General features: G+C 47.2%; 1 protein-coding gene across 2 annotated transcripts in view; it reads left to right on the forward strand.

Moving 5' to 3' along the window:
• The window catches only part of TRAPPC8 (trafficking protein particle complex subunit 8), a 1257619-nt gene that overhangs the window by 125353 nt on the left and 1114600 nt on the right, over window positions 1-17666 (forward strand). Inside the window, exon 3 of one of the 2 annotated variants that reach the window (XM_085605699.1) lies at window positions 1826-1909. The exons of the other annotated variant lie outside the window; for it this stretch is intronic. Within the exon in view, the coding sequence (XP_085461825.1) occupies window positions 1826-1909 (84 nt within the window). The remainder of the gene's footprint in view (window positions 1-1825; window positions 1910-17666) is intronic. 2 annotated transcript variants of the gene reach the window in all.

Below are 17666 nucleotides of genomic sequence, written 5' to 3' on the forward strand. Positions count from 1 at the left end.
CATAGAAGTCGTTTTTAGAAACTATGGGGCGAGGTTGGCGCGAGTACCCTCATTTGACCTCCTTTGTTTCTTTCCTGGACAGCAGAGGCTGATCTGGGACTCTGCAGTCATTTGTGCGCTATCCTTAACTTCTGTGGTCTCAATGGCTCAGCATTTTCCTTGACACTGTTCAACATTACACTATATTGTTTCCGCTTTACAAATGGAAGCTATACAATAAAACCTAAATTACAGCAAAAATTTAAATTGCAATCAACCCTATCCATTTTGTCAATTCAACTCGTGGCTCATGCTCAATCATTTGTCAGTCTAAAAATATCGCAATTTTAACCATGCTATCGGCTTTCTTTAGCATTTTAAATTGTATATCAGCTAGCCAGCAGGGCTAACCAGATTATTACGCTAACACAAAATTAAAATGACAAACATTTAAAAATGGAAGCAAGTTGCATCTCTTCCTCGTGCACATAAGCAATTCTTGTGCCGACAGATGAGACCAAGATTGTGATGTAATGCAACACTGTCTTAAACTAAAATTATGCAATTAAGCACCAAATTCAATAAAGTGTCACAAAGTGCTTGTATTATAAAGACTGTTGTGCGAATAATCTGATATAATGAGCTGTTCAACACTTTGTTACAACCACTAAAGAACACCTTTCGGCCTATAGGAGGCAGCTTTCAGTGATAAGCTAAATGTCCCAGATTAGAGAGCCTACTATGAGCAGGCACTCGTCCTCAGCATGGTGAAATTTGTGCTAAGAAAATAATTGAATTATCTCTAAATAATTGTTGCATGTCCTCCTCGTAATACAAATACTAAACTGCCAGATCTACATTGAACATGCTGCCCACCCTACAAAAAGACAATTAACGTAGAGAAATCTATCTCATACGCGTAGTGTCATTACTTTAACTGGACGGTTAGGCCCAGTCAAGATGAAAGCACCAAGCAGAGTCCTCTCTCTTCCAGTAGTTGGATTTTCAACTCATCTGTTTGATCTCACCTGGCTGGACTAGGGTCATGGCCTTTATTGAGCTCCAAAAAAGAAAATGGGAAGAGTGAAAGCTCTCCGCGGTAAGCATGATTCTCGATCGATTACGCAGAACTAGTACCACTCCTAACCTACTTATTCTTCCATGGCACCCAATACAAAGGTAATCAAAACCCAAAATGCTAGTCAGTCTTAGAATCAGCAATGCTATGGTTCTCCTGACTTTCCGCGGCAAGCTCAGTAATAAGACAACCTCCGTTTCTGCACTAATGAAGTCTGCTGCCAGAGACACCAAGTCTGTTTGTTCTCCCAAGACTCCAAGTAGTATTTTCTCTTGCTTGCTGTAGCTCTCATTACTCAATAATTATTCTGCAAAGGATATCCCATTATTTACCTATACCCTGTTTGTGTTTTCTTTCTAATGTGTTTTCTTGCGGTGTATAATGTGGTGATTGAAATTATTCTAATATTGGTTTTATGTGTAATGCAAATACGACGTATTAAGTGAAAAAGATGGAATTTAAGAATGCCAGTGCAAAAAGGGACATATTTACTATTTCTGAGAGTGATCAGCAATCTCTCTTGTGAATCCAAATAATGTAATAGTTGATTTTTATTAACTATGTAAGCCGAATTGGCAGCTAACAGTGTTGTGTTTTTGTCATGATTAGATTATCGAGGTGTATGTACAACCCAGATAATAACCTCGCTAAGAATTAATAGACTTTTTCTGTTCCCTTCGTGTTTGATAACCTTTCTTAACATCTTAATGCATTTACATTTCCGGTGTTCACATGCATAGATTAACGGTGCCATGTTTTCTCTATCAGATCGCACACTTAAAGCTAGCCTTCCTTGGTACGGTAATTGGAAAGACACTCTGATGGAACTGAACACATCCAAGTTTTATTCAGGTATTTTTGTGGTTGGTGAAGCTTATCCGGAGTGCCCTTTCACCCTACTTTTTCCTTTTGAAAAATTCATCTCTCCTTATTACATTCATTAGACTTTCTAGCAGTCTGTTGAGCTAGATATGTGTTACTCCTTTCCACTAAAAATGATGGTGGTGGTGGTGGTTTTGTGGCTCACTTTACTTCTGTACTTTCCCTCTAAAATCTAACCAATGGATTAACTTTTAGCCTCTACAGGGTGTGTTATATTATCTTGTACTCACTTGTGTTTCTATTATTTAAATGGCCAAACAAGTAATGTTTTGCAGACTCTTGTGTTTTCATCATTGGACTTCATCTGAGGTTGTTGAGAAATGCCCAAGACAAGGCTGATACTAAAGGGGATCCTGGACCTTGTAGTTTGCAGATTGGCAAGGGCAGCGTGAGCACCTAGGACCGGTGCTTTAGTATACCCGGGCTATCCTTGATTTGCTAGAAGCACAGTTTATAGTAAGACTTTCCCTTCAAGATCAGTACCACTGTTGGCACCAGAGCATTGTTTGGGAGAGTCTTTTTCAGGTAAAATACATAAGAAGATAAAAAGTTGAGAAGCATAATAAAGAAGCTGGATTGATTTTCGTACTGGAAGAGCACCGATTACTTTGGATGCCAGTGTAACACATTGTACACTGTCCTTGAGATGGTAGTTTCCATACCTTCTTTATACATAGCACAGAGTCTTTAAATATTTCCTGCATGAGGAATTTCATGAAACTAATTCCTAAGCAGTACCTATTTTTGAATTATTCAACACCTGTAAGAGACAATCTTATGTAGTATGGTTACAGTTCTCATTATACAGAGGTTTTCCTCCTTTGGACACAGTTGTTACTTTTCAAGACTGGACTATCATCCTATTCCATGGTCTTGAGCAAGCATCCCCTGTTATATTAATGAATGCTCAGGTACCCAGACCAGTGAGGTTTACTATTTATCAGCATGCGTTTACCACCATGCCATCACTCCCTTTGTTACCCACAGCACCACCTACAGTGAGTATGGATAGAGCTAAGACCCTAATGTCTACTTCAGAGCAGAAGCAAATGGAATATCCTGCTGCATTGTCAAGAAATATCAGAGAAGCACTATAGATCAATTTCTTGATGATGTGACCACTTGAAAGAATGCAAAAAAACCTTGCCTGAGTGGCACATTCTGCATTTCCTATTGTTTCGTATAGGCTGTTGCCATCTTTTAATGGAGATGAACTCATTTATCACCAAAGAAAGAAAAAGTTAATATCTGCATTCACTCTTTGGGTTATGATGTTGAGCTGGGACCGTTACACACTATTACACATTTCCAAATAGCTGTTTCTGATTCTTTGGAAATATTGTCTTTACCTCCTCCTAAGATTGATTTCTTCTGGACTTTTTTCAAGGTGGGCCACCTGTGTACCAGGTCATCCAGTGGTTAGCATGGAGGCTACACGCAATTTTACAACAGTTTGGTCCAGACCTGACTCTGACCCATTTGTATGTGGATCTCTGGCTCCAAGATACAAGACACTCAAACAATAATCCTTTTTTGGTACAATGAATCCAGTCTGCAGTATTATTGCAGACTCTGGAAAAAGAAAGGTTTCCCTTCTACAATTGTTGGTTCTAGATAAAGAGGCAGAGAAGCGAGAGAGCGAAGGGCAGAAGGGATACCAGAACGTCTGCCTAGTACCAGTCACATGTGTCCATTATGGCTAATTTTGATTTATACGTCAATATCTCAATACGTTTGTAAAGTTCCTCCCTTGTGATTCTTCAAAACGAGAGAGCGGAAAAAAATGTCTAGGAGGAATATGCTATCAGCTAATCATTCTGGCGTCCCCACCAAAATTGCACAAATCATTACCAGAGCTTTTGGAAGCTACTTTTGGAGATCAAAATGATCTGAAGTTTTACTCTAGGTATTTAGTTGTCACCAAGAATGCAGGGGGCATTAGGCTAATGTTTAATTTTTTGGACATTAATTTGGTTCTCCTTGTGCAATTTTTCCACATGAACATGCTAGCATTGGCCTTTGAGAATGCAGTTGGGCATTCAATAAGAACTGTAGATCTCCAAGATATGTTCTTACACTAGTCAGTGTAAAGCATAATTGATTTTTGAGATGTACTTTTGAAAACCAATACTTAGTACAGATGTCTACCGTTCAGCCTGAATTCATCTCCCGGTATGATCACAAAGGCGTGTTCAGTAGTAGCCTATGTGTTAAGTAGATCCACACACCTCCTCGAATTCAATCTGAGTTTTCCAATTGAAGAGAAGTGTCCTCTATTTCCATTGCAATGGTAGAAGAGTGGTTATAGGCTCTTCTGTAAGGCAAGCATTCGCAGTCCATAGAAAATATGATCTCTTCTAAGTAATCAGTAGAACATTTCCAAACGTTTGATTTCATTATGGTAGTTCAAGTGGCTCTTGAGTTAAATGGTCTTGTGAAAGTGTATGGGTTACTTGGCTCAACTGCGAATGCAAGTTCTGCTATGCCATCTGCATAAAAACTAGACTTAGCCTCTCAACTCGCAGATGAGCTTTGTAATCCAAGCTTATTGAAACAAGCTGTTTTTCAAGCTCCCACTCCTAATGTCTCTTGAATCACAACCTCCTCTCAGAAGGAGGCCCGTCAGACACATGCCATTTGGAATCTCCAGCAAAATATCTACACATGAACCACATGCATCTTAGGCTGTTTTTCTTAGCCTGAAGTTGTTCTTTGCTCTTCTTTGGGTGAGAGGTGTTTGTGTCTTCATAGACAGCTTAAAAGCTGTGTTCTATATAGACAAGCAGGGGGAAGTCATTCTCACTTTTTCTCCAAGTGGTTCATCATCAGCAATCTTCAGTATTTACTCTTTAAGAGTTTCTCTCAAGATTACATTGTGAAATACACTAATGGAAATCCTGGTGGGAAAGTCCCATCATTGTTTTTAAACCAGGGGCTTTCCCCCCCACTATACTGTTCACTACAGAGAGAAGCAATCAGTGCCTGGAGTTTACATCTTCCTTTTTGGATTGATCAGTGATAGTTTTTCCTCCCACATCCCCTAGTTCTCTTGACGCTTATAAAATTCAAATGATCCTGCAACTTCAGATTAATACAAATAGCTCGCCTTTTTTAATATGGTTCATATAAATCCTTCTTTTTTCAAAGAACAAATCACTTTTTCTGCCTTCCCCAGGTTCCAGATTTTTTAGTCTAGCAGGGGGGGCTGACCGCGCGGGATTTTACCTGCCTCCCATTATTGAATGGTCTTGCCTGGTTATTGAAAAACTCCTGTATGAACATTTTAACATATCTGAAGAAAACCTACTTGCAATGTGTGTGACTAGTTAGGATTCTACCAGAGGCTCTTTAAAGGAAGATTGGTAATATTTTGTCATTGGGCTTTAGGAACCTCAATGAAATGCTGAAGACCTTTTTAAATCACGTTTTGTCTTTCATTCCTTACTGTGCTGCTTCAGGGATAAAGATAGTCCTGTCAGCATTGCTGTAACCATTGCTGCATACCTAAATGCAGTTTTTGAAACTCTCGCTGTATCAATGAGGGTAAGAGGTACCATTTTGATGGTTGGCTTCATCTTTATCCTCCTTAAGGACTATGTCCTTCGGTGGGATTTGAATTTGGTTTTGCCCTCACTCACGCATGTATCTATTTAGTTATTGGTGTCCTGTGACATAGACTTGCAATATACTTTGTTTGGTGGCTATCATCTCTGCCAGAATAATGGTGAGCTTCACACTCTTTGTTCCTAATAGCCATGCATATCTTTTCCCGCAAGGGCAAATTTCTGGTGCCTTCACTTGTTCCAAAGACTTTATGGGCTTGCATCGCAGAAGTTAATACATTTTCCTTTGTTTCTCAGCCTAGACCTCCTGCTTCTCCAATTTAAGAAATTTTGCAAAATCTAATTGTTTAATGTTGGAAGGCTTTCCCTGAAAGCGTGAAACGCTTCCTACTCCTAGAACACTTCTTAATCAATGTGGTGTGCTTATTCAAGGCATCTAAGTGGCTGACCTGCTATTTTTTTAAATAATCTTCTAGATAATACAACATAGGAGTTTAAGTTTGGCAGAGAGTTCATTCTCATTCAACCAAACGCAAAGGCAGCATTTGTGGTCTATTACTGCTGTTTGTACTTCAGCAAGTTGGCCTATTCTGTATATTTTTGGAAATCTTAGTTCTAGGACAGAGAAGACTGTACACCAAAGCTTCCTTGCAGTCTGTTTGCTTCAGGCCTGATCAAGCATGTGCTGTCTTTTTACATTCCCCACAAGAACTGGGAAAGCAGATTACCAATCACTTTTTAAGATGTGCGAGCAGGACAACATAACAGGAAGAAATTACCTCCACGATGATTCTGATATTCCTAATGCTGTTTTCACTAAACCCACCCAGCCTTCACCCATAATAGATATTTGCTGTGCTTCATCTTTCCATCTTGGAAAAACAGTTTAGAACTGGGTTTGGTGGTTAGTGATTCATGTATAAGTGAGTGGAGCTTAGCCGTAGAGGAATATTCCTGCATGATGGACTCCAAAATTCTTTGAGTCACACAGTTGGTTTTAGAACTCCTTTTTCTTACCCTGAAGATAGCACAGACCATTCCAAACCAGCTAGAATGAGCTAGAATTCTGGAAATGTAAGTCATCAACATGTGGTGCTATATAACCACTTATAGGTATATGGATGCTTACTCTCCATTCCTCCTTATTTTAATGTTTTGTGTCATACCACAGTTAATTGCTACATCAGCTGACGAGGCATAATACTAGTGGAACAAGGGGGTTATGAGAGAATTTTGGTGAATTACAATTTTTTTTTTTTTTTTTTTTTAAAGAAACCTTTATTTGACTTCAAAGAGTTACAGACATGGGCCTACACCAACTTGGACCGGCCGCTAATTAGTACGAGATGTGTTATTTCACCGTTATACAGACATGTCAATCAAAAAATCCCGTCAGTCCATCAGCACTCCGAGTGGAGGCAGCGGTTGTGGTCGAATAACCGTGTTAAAGACGGTTTCATCTTTCAATTTAAAACTTATAAACATTTCACACAAACAAGGCAATAAGAATTGGGAGTATCAGTACGTGTTCCCCAGGGTAGGAAATTCCACTTTATATAATAATCATGAATGGTCTGTGACAGAGGAGGGAGGGGGGGCCTGGGAGCAGAGGAAAAGTCAAACAGTATCATACTCATAACATAGCAAATGAGGAATGTTCAGCTAGGGGGACAAAGGAACATCCAATACTATTGCCAGCGGAGGGGCGCAGATGTCTCCGCGATAAGAATTCCACGGACCCCACACCCTAGTCCATTTCCTAGGCTTGCCTCTCGCCACATACACCGTCTTTTCTCTAAACATGCACCAGTCCATATTCTCCTTCCACACCGAGACTGTGGGTGACCTCTGGGAACCCCAAAACTGTGCAATGTTGCGTTTAGCCACCATATTCCCCAAAGTCGCCCACTGCATCTGTGCCACATTATAATCAGTTGGCTCCCACACGTTCAGCAGGCACCTCCTAGCTTCTGGAAACAGAGCAACATGTGTGACCTCTTCCATTACCGCATGGACCCGACTCCAAAAGCGAGCCACCTCAGGACATTCCCATAGGACGTGAAGGAAAGTACCCAGCAAACCACAGCCACGCTTACACAATCCATCCACGGAAAAACCCATGCGCATCAGGCGGGGTCCAGTGACATACACTCGATGGAGTATTTTCAGTTGTACGAGCCGAAGGCGGGCCGGAATTGCCACCTCCCTCGGGGAGGCTACTGCCGATACCCAGTCCTCATCATCTAATTCCAAACCGTCAGCTACCCATACCTCCCTCAGGTGGGTCAACAGGTCCGCCCGTTCGTTTATAAGCTTTTTATAAATCAAGGAGATTGTGCTGTCAGGCACGTAGCCATCGAGCACCCTGTCCTCCAGTGGGGAACTTTCCGGGATAGCAGTAGCATCAGGGAAAGCCGAGCACAACGCATGGCGGACCTGGGCATACCGGAAGTACTCCCTATCATTCAGCTTATATTCCACTTTCAGCATTTCAAACGTTTTAAACTTCCCTTTCACCCAAAAATCACTCACCTTACATATGCCAATCATGTCCCATTTCTCAAATCCTTTTGTTTTCCACAAACATCCCAGCCTTTCTGAAGCATACAGCGGAGTCGCTCGAGTCAGGCGGTCCTTCCATCCCATCGCAGCATTCGCAGCATGCCACACACGTACTGCTATCTTTGTTGGGCCTGTCAACTGCACACCGGGAGACTTCGAATCGAGTGCCCTATTGTAGTCCCCACCAGGCAATAACATTTTATCCATCTCAAACGCCGGGTTCAGGGCCGGTCCGTACAGCCCGTGGTTCACCGCCGCCAATTGGGACGCCCAATAATATCGCTTGATATCGGGGAGTGCAATACCCCCATCATACCAAGGGAGTGTCAATTTTGTGAGTGATTCGCGATCGCCCGTCCCAGAACAATTGCCTCTGCAAACTCTCCACCTCACGGAAATAGCGGGCCGGTATGACGTCGAGTGTGTTTTGTAGTGCATACAGGAATCGTGGTAGCGACATCATTTTAAACAATGCCGCACGTCCGAGCGCCGAAAGCGGAAGCCGTCGCCAGCCCGAAACGTCGGCCTTTAGACGTTGAAGTGGGGGGAGTAAGTTCCGCTCATAACGGGCCACAGGGTCTAATGTTATGAAGACTCCCAAGTATTTAAACCCCGACTGCGAAATCTGGATAGGGCAGCCACGCGGAAGGAGAGGAGCATCACCAGAGAGAACGTAGACGCATGACTTAGTCCAGTTAATGACCAAGCCGGAGTTACGATCAAAGGAGTTTAGAACATCAACTAATACAATTAAAGTTGCCGGGGAGATGTGAGGTACAGGAGAATGTCATCCGCATAAAGAGAGATGCGGTCCTCAAATTCAGGCGTCCATCTGATGCCCTGCAACGAGGGCTCCCATCGCAGCCAGAGGTTCCAAGGCAAGTGCGAAGAGGAGGGGCGACAACGGACAACCCTGCCGCGTGCCTCTTCCCAACACAAAGGGTGTCGACACTCTGCCATTCACTACCACCTGGGCCAACGGTTCATCATACAACAACTTTACCCAACCAATAAACCCGGGGCCAAAACCAAATTTCGCGAGCGCCGCCCAAAGATACGGCCATTCTAGAGTATCAAACGCCATTGTTGCATCCAAAGACGCCAAAATGGCCGGCTCACGTATATACGCCGCTCTGGCGAGCACTCCATGAAGACGCCTCAAGTTCAGAGGCGTGTTACGGTGGGGTATGAAACCGGACTGGTCCGGATGGATCAATTCGCCAACGACCCTAACCAGACGATTAGCTAAAACCTTAGCCAGAATTTTGGGCTCCGCGTTTAACAGTGAGATGGGCCTATAAGAGATACATTGATCCCGCGACTTCCCCTCCTTATGAATCACGACTATTGTAGCAAGACGCTGATCATAGGGGAGGGAGCCCACGTCTCGTGCTTCAAGAAACATTTCGCATAAATGGGGCGCCACCTTGTCCGGGCGCAGTTTATACAGTTCGATGGGAAGGCCATTAGGACCCATGGCCTTGCCGGAAGCGACCGAGCGAATGGCCAAAGCAATCTCATCAGGCGACAACGTCGCATCCATTAGTATCCTATCTTCCTCCGACAAAGACGGGAACGCAATATCTCTCAGCAATAGATGAGTCATCCTCAGGGCAATCCGAGACTGGTGAGTATACTTCGCGGAAATAAGCCGCAAAACATTCAACAATTTCCACAGGGTCAGTCACACGCACGCCATCCGCTCTCTCAATAACCGGTACCACTCGACTCGCTCTCTTTCTTGTTCAGCCATGCAATCAATTTCTGATGGATACATCTGCCAGTGGATTCCTCACCTTGTGAATATCCCTTGCGCCAGCAACATTCGGAAACTTTTGTAGCAGTCCACGCCGATGAGGCCGAAGACGACGTCAGAGACACGGCTCCGCTCGCGACTCCGCTGACGTCACCGGCTCCATAAGAAGACCTCGTCGGCGTGATGTCAGTTCCCTTTTTTCCGCGCCGTCGAAGCCAATGGATTTCGGGAATCGCTGTTGTTAGCGTCGTGGATACTTTGTGTATTTTCATTGCTGTTTCCTGTCTTCTTTGAAGATGTCATCGAGGAAGTCTGGATTTAAGCCTTGCCGGGAGTGTGGCAAGCATATGTCCATCACTGACCCACATGAGGACTGTGTGTGGTGTTTATCCTCGGACCACGATGTGGATGGCTGTACCAGCTGCCGTAAAATGAGCTCAAAGGCTCTGAAAGAACGGGAGGCAAAACTCTTTATTGCCAAGATGAAGAAGGAGAAGAGAGGGAGGAGGAAATCGAGATCGAGGTCTCGATCGAAGTCGAGGTCGGCATCGAGGTCGACGTCGGGGCATGCTTCGAGAGATAAGAAGCACAAGAAAAAGAGAAGGCATTCCTCTCGGCGTCATTCTGACAAGAGTACGGCGCCAAAGCTGAAGTCACCTGCTCGGCGTCGAAGGGACTCCGTCTCTCCTTCTCCTGTGCCGGGTTCACCGGCTGGTCCTTCGTCTCCAGTGGTCCCTTTGTCTCCGGCTTCGCCAGTTCCGGTCCGGACTCCGACTCCGGTTTCATCCCCGGCTCCGGCTCCATCTCCGGCCCCGGAAGAACTTCAAGCCCCGGGTGAGCCTGCGACGCCGTTGAATCCACCGTCGGCGCCGGTTGGCCCGAGTCCGGTGGGGCCTGACCAGTATCCTGCCTTTCCTGGGCCAGGTCAGGACCCTTCGCATTACTTAAATGCGATGTATGGGGTATTTGCTCGTGCCATGTATGCCCCTGGTGCACCTACGGGTCCGATGGGTCCTTTGGCCTTTAACTTGGGGGTGCCGCAGGTGTATCCTCAGGCTCCTTTCTACCCATTTTATCCAGCGACGCCGTCTTGGAATCCTCCGGCTCCGAGAACGTCGACGCCGCTTCCATCCTCGCCGGCTCCGGCTCGACCTCGTTCGACGTCGAAGGCTCCGCTGGATCCACGTCCGGCGCCGTCTGAGTCGATTTCGGCGCCGCCGAGGATTCGAATTCGCTCCAGGAGGGAGACTCAGAGGATTATTGAGGAGCAGAGATACCTTCAAGAGGAGGCGGAGGATGGAGAATTGGTAGAGTCGGATGAGGTTTTTGATGAGCTTAAGGAAGCTAGTGGCTTGGACCTTTCTCCTGAGTGGGAGATTACTCCGCCATCTGATGAGCCATCCAAGGATGTCGCACCCTACCATGCAGTCATAAGGAGAGCTGCGGAGTTGCTTGATCTCCAGCTTCCTACAACAGAGTTTAAGTCAAACATTTTGACTGAAGTGCTGCATTCTCCAGCGACGGTATCAGAGCCTCTGCTTCCCTTTAATGAGGCCATTGTGGAGCCTGTATTGGAGGTGTGGCGCAAACCTTTTTCTGCTCCTGCGGTCTCAAAGACGATCGCAAGGAGATACAGAGTGGCCCCAGGAGATCCTGAATTTTTGTCGTCCCATCCGTCACCTGAGAGTCTGGTGATTCAAGCGGCTTGTTCTGGAAAGTCTAAGGGGGCTTTTCCACAGGTCCCTGGGGATAGAGAGGCTAAAAGGCTGGACCAGTCAGCTAAGAAAGTATTTTCATCAGCCAGCATGGCTTTGAAGTCGACTAACGCCACATGTCTCTTGGGACGCTATGTACACGCGCTGATGGACTCGGCTAGGAAACTGGCGCCGAAATTGCCTGAGGATGATAGATCTGGATTTAATGACATCTTGGCTGATGCTCAGGCGGCTGCGCGGCAAGTGATCCAAAGTGGGCTGGACACTGCAGATTCTGTTGCAAGGATCATGGGGTCGTCTATTGCAACTAGGAGAAGTGCTTGGTTGAGAACGTCGGAGTTCTCTCAGGATGTACAGTCTACTTTATTGGATCTACCGTTTGATGGGTCTGGCCTATTTGGAAAAAAGGCAGATGCTGCTCTGGAAAGATTCAAGGAGAGCAAGGCAACTGCTAAATCTTTGGGACTCCAGTCTCAGTCGAGAGGGTCTTTTAAGAGGTACAGAGGTTTTGGAAGAACATCCTTTCGTACCTATAGGCAGACTCAGCAGCAGCAGCAAAGTTCCTCGTCCAGAGGTTACAGAGGAAGAATCAGGGGTCGCACACGTGGCTCTCGTCAGCTCTCCTCCTCCTCTTCCTCAGCCCCTCCCACCACCGCAAAACAGCCCTAGATCTGACATTCCGGATCATGTTGGTCCTGTGGGGGGCCGGCTTACCCATTTTCTACAAGATTGGGAATCTGTAACTACAGATCTCTGGGTTCTAGATCTTGTGGAAAATGGGTACGCCCTTCCCTTTCGGGAATTCCCTCCAAATTACCCTCCTTGCCAAGGGGCTTGCTCGGAGGACCACCGTCTTCTCCTGCAGGAGGAAGTCCTGAAGTTGTTTCAGAAAGGTGCGATAGAGGTGGTCCCGGAGCAGGAGAGGGGTCAGGGATGCTACTCCCGGTATTTTCTGATCCCGAAAAAGGACGGCAGATTGCGTCCGATATTAGACCTCAGAATCCTGAACTTTTATCTGAAACAGGAAAAGTTCAAGATGCTCACCCTTGCTCAGGTTCTTCAGGCGCTGAATCAGGAGGACTGGATGGTGTCGCTCGACTTGCAGGATGCGTATTTTCACATCCCCATTCTGAAGTCGCACAGGAAGTATCTCCGTTTCACGGTAGGGTCGCAACATTATCAGTTTGCGGTCCTCCCGTTTGGTCTTACTTCGGCACCTCGAGTCTTCACAAAGGTGATGGCAGTGGTGGCATCCCATCTCAGAAGATCGGGAATTTCGGTTTTCCCTTATTTGGACGACTGGCTGATCAAGGCGGAGTCGTCGGAGAAGGTGCTGTGTCATCTGCAGGATACAACTCGGCTGTTGTACAGATTGGGTTTTTCGATCAATGTGCCCAAATCTCACCTGGTGCCCTCTCAGCGCAACCTGTTCATAGGTGCGGTACTGGACACTACTGTGTGTCGAGCATTCCCTCCTCCTCAAAGGATTCTCGACATACAGGAAATGATTCCTTTGTTTTACAGCGGAGCGGTTGTTCCAGTTCTGAAGGTCCTTCGCCTGCTCGGTCTGTTCGCCTCCTGCATACTGTTGGTCAACCATGCACGCTGGCACATGAGGCCGCTCCAGTGGTGCCTCCGCAAGCAGTGGTATCAGCACAAAGGGGATCTCAGGGAGTCTGTGAGGATCTCCAGAGAAGCTGCCGCGGATCTATTTTGGTGGAGCGTGGAGGGCAATCTGTCCCAAGGAAAGCCCTTCCATATACCTCCATCGGTGACAACAGTGATAACGAATGCATCCACCTTAGGGTGGGGTGCTCATCTGGGGGATCTGGAGATCAAGGGTCTTTGGTCTCCAGAGGAAAGGTTGCTTCACATCAACCTTCTGGAGTTACGGGCGATACGTTTGGCGCTCAAGGCTTTTCTCCCTTCCCTTCGCGGTCAGTCTGTTCAAGTCCTGACGGACAACACGACCCCGATGTGGTATATAAACAAACAGGGAGGAGTGGGGTCTCTTTGTCTCTGCAGAGAGGCCCTGCGTCTATGGTCCTGGGCTCAGGAGTGGAGGCTCCATCCGGAGGTGGTTCGTCATGTCTTTCAGACGTGGGGGACTCCTCGGGTGGACCTGTTTGCCACTTACGAGAACGCGCACTGCCCGTCATTCTGCAGTCTCCAGTATCCGTTGCAGGGAGCGTTGGGGGACGCGTTCCAGTTGAGTTGGGGCTCACGACTCCTTTACCCGTTTCCTCCCATACCCTTGATTCCTCGGGTTCTGAGGAAGATTCACCAAGACCGGGCCCAAGTTATATTGATCGCCCCGGATTGGCCAAGAAGGGTGTGGTACACAGATCTTCTCCACCTCTCCTCGTGCCCTCCGCTCCGTCTCCCTCTGAGGGCAGACCTCCTCTCGCAGTCGGAGGGGCAGGTTCTACACCCCCACCTCCAGAGCTTACACCTTCATGCCTGGAGATTGAACGGGGCAACCTGAATTCTTTCTCTCTCCCGCCAGATGTGGTGGATGTTATTTTATCGGCCAGGCGACACTCCACCAAATCTATTTACTCATATAGGTGGTCTAAATTTGTTCTCTGGTGTGGAGAGAGGTCCATTGATCCCTTGAAGGCTCGTCTGTCTAATATTCTACAGTTTGCCCTTTCTCTTGCTCAGCAGGGTTTTGCTGTGGCTACAGTGAAGGGGTATTTATCGGCTCTATCGGCTTTCCTTTGTTTGCCGGATCAGCCGTCGCTGTTTAAGTCTCCTATTGTTCTTCGTTTTATAAAGGGCCTTGTAAACAAATTTCCTCCAACTCCCTTTGTTATGCCTCAATGGGACTTGAACCTTGTCTTAACCTATCTCATGGGTTCTCCCTTCGAGCCTTTGCACAAGTGTCCCCTGAGGCTGTTGTCTTTTAAGACGGTATTCCTCGTTGCAATCACCTCGGCAAGGAGGGTAAGTGAGCTTCAAGCTCTAAGTTCAAAACCCCCATTCTTGACCATTCATGCTGAACGAATGGTACTTAGGACCAGGGCTGCATTTTTGCCTAAGGTGGTAACTCCCTTCCATCTGGGGCAGTCCATTACCCTTCCTTCCTTTTATCCTCCCCCACACCCTTCCAAGGAGGAGGAGAGACTTCACCGCTTGGACCCTAAGAGGGCGGTGAGCTTTTACCTGGACAGGACAAAAGACTACAGGATTGATGACCAGCTCTTTGTGGGTTTTGCTGGTTGCAGAAAGAGTCGAGCGGTGCACAAGCGCACCCTTTCCAGGTGGATTGTCTTGTGCATCAAGATGTGCTACTCCCTAGCTGGTAAGGAGCCTCCGGAGGGTTTGAGGGCTCATTCTACCAGGGCAAAGTCTTCCACATCTGCCTTAGCTAGGGGTGTTCCGGTGGAGGACATTTGTAGGGCAGCAACTTGGGCCTCCCTCCACACCTTCGCAAGACATTATTGCTTAGACACCGAGGTGAGGAGGGACGGACATTTTGCTCGTTCCGTCCTTCAGGATTTTCTGGTATAGAAGGGTGGACACCCTCCTCCGGGAGTGGGGACTGCTGTGGAATCTATTCACAAGGTGAGGAATCCACTGGCAGATGTATCCATCAGAAGAACAAGTTACTTACCTTCGGTAACGCTTTTTCTGGTGGATACAGTATCTGCCTGTGGATTCCTCACTGACCCACCCGCCTCCCCGTTGTCCATCCTTCTATACCGGTATTTCTATGCCTGTAATTCTTTTGATGGGTTTCAAGTGTGTTTATCACTGTCAAAGGTATTATGTTATTTCTTCTGCTTTGTTGTTTATTTTCCACACTGAGTGTGTTGATATGCATATTGTGTACTGTGTATACTGTTTATGTACATAGTGCTGTCAGTCCGTCCGTGTGCCTCGAAGGCACGGAAAAAAGGGGCGGAACTGACGTCATCACGCCGACGAGGTCTTCTTATGGAGCCGGTGACGTCAGCGGAGTCGCGAGCGGAGCCGTGTCTCTGTGATGTCGTCTTCGGCCTCATCGGCGTGGACTGCTACAAAAGTTTCCGAATGTTGCTGGCGCAAGGGATATTCACAAGGTGAGGAATCCACAGGCAGATACTGTATCCACCAGAAAAAGCGTTACCGAAGGTAAGTAACTTGTTCTCTTCAGCCTTATCCCCTACATCGTATAAGCGCCCTTGTTGCTCTCTACTCATCACTTTGGCGGCATCGGTGACCAACGCTCTATAGTCAAGCTGCTTGAGACTGAGAACGTGCACCTTATCATTCGTAACACCCAGCTCCAGGTCCCCCTCCAACTCTGCTATTTCGTTCTCAAGGCGAACCACCACCTCAATCTTGCTTTTCTCGGTGTGGGAAATTAGAGAAAGGGCTTGCCCACGGATCACTGTTTTGAAGGCTTCCCACAACGAGACAGCAGATGAGACTGACCCCACATTTTCATTGAAATAGTGTTCGAGAGACTTGACCAGTTCAGCCCGGACTTTAGGATTACGCAGGTACCAAGGGTTAATCGGTGCTACCCTCCCCTCAGCCCCGGGGGTGATTTCCATGTGCAACAGTAGTGGGGAATGATCAGAAATACCCCGGGCTAGATGTCCCACTTCCCTAACCATCACAGCTTGGGCCGCCGGCATAAGGACATAATCAAGTCTCGATAGACTTCCATGAGCCCCTGAATGGAAAGTGTATTGCGCCTGTCCCGGGTGCATTAATCTCCAGCAATCTATCAGTCCGAGGGTATCTATAAACCCACTCAGCCAGGCCTGTGCTCCAGGGAGATCCCTGGGAGGGTGACGATCCGCTCTACCGGATACGACAGAATTAAAATCGCCCCCCATCACCAGAACCCCCCCCCAGGAGTCCCAAGACCATTCGCCCCAAATCAGCAAATGTGACAGTCTGCAATCCTGGTGGGACATAAACAGAAACTAGCGAGACAGTTCTGCCCTCCCATCTTCCTACGAGTGCAGCGTACCGCCCTCTGTCATCATGAATCATATCGTCCACCTCCAACGGGAGAGAGGCTCTAACCAAGATGCCCATCCCCCTCGAGCCAGAAGTGAAACCGGAATGAACAGTGAGACGATATCCCCGCCTATTCATAGCATGGCAAGAATTCCCAATTAGATGCGTTTCCTGCAGGAAGACAATGTCTGGCGAAAGTCGTTTCAGGAACTGCAGCACTACCCCTCGTTTAATCCTGTCCCCCAATCCAATCACATTCCATGAGAGTACTCTCAATCCCCTACCCCCTATCTCAACCTCGCGCATAACCCCCTCCCCCCAGAGAACACGACCCCGACCACCAGTCGTATAGCGTTACGTTGCCTTGTGAAACATGCAAACATTCCCCAACCCCCCCCTCCCCACCAACGTTTCTGTTACAACTCCCCCCCTCCCTGCACCCCTGCGTGAGCCCATGTAGCCCCCCCAACTTGCAGTGTGCCTGTCGCCCTAGCATTAACTAATCTACAAAAAGAAACCCCAGAGGAGGAAAGAGCCTCACTAAGCACCCCACAACCCCCGGGCATTTAAGGACACAGCACTAAATAGAAACATCGCACCAAAGTATGGAAGTGTCATCGCAAAGTTCAGTCACCGGGAGCCAAAAGTCTATGCCTGCCCCGCCAAGCCCTTTCCGTTCTCCTCAGTTAGTCCCTCTCGACTTCGTCGCTGGGGCAGAGTCTCAAGCCAATCTCCAACCACCTCCGGCCGATCGAAGAAATGTGTCTGACCCTCAAACTCAACACGCAACCTGGCCGGTAAGAGCATCGCATATTTCAGCTCCATGTCTCTGTCGCCGTTTAACACCCATGAACCCCTGTCTCTGCTTTTGGACCGATTGTGTGAAGTCCGGGTAGAAGCTTATATTTAGTGTTCTCAAACTTCGTCGGCCCACTCACCCTCGAGGCCTGCAGGATAGCGTCCCTGTCCCTAAAATTGAAAATTCTGGCAATGATAGGCCGTGGGGGAGCGCCCGTTTTCGGCCTACCACCCGGAACTCTATGGACCCGCTCGACCTCAAAAAATTTACTCAATCCTTTGGGTGCGAGATGGTTGAGCACGAGGTCTTCCACGAAGAGGTCTGTCGCAGGAACCTCCGATTTCTCCGGCACCCCTATTATGCGCACATTATTCCG

This window comes from Triturus cristatus, chromosome 5_1 (assembly GCF_964204655.1).
Source record: "Triturus cristatus chromosome 5_1, aTriCri1.1, whole genome shotgun sequence".
In the NCBI taxonomy this organism is placed as follows: Eukaryota; Metazoa; Chordata; class Amphibia; order Caudata; family Salamandridae; genus Triturus; species Triturus cristatus.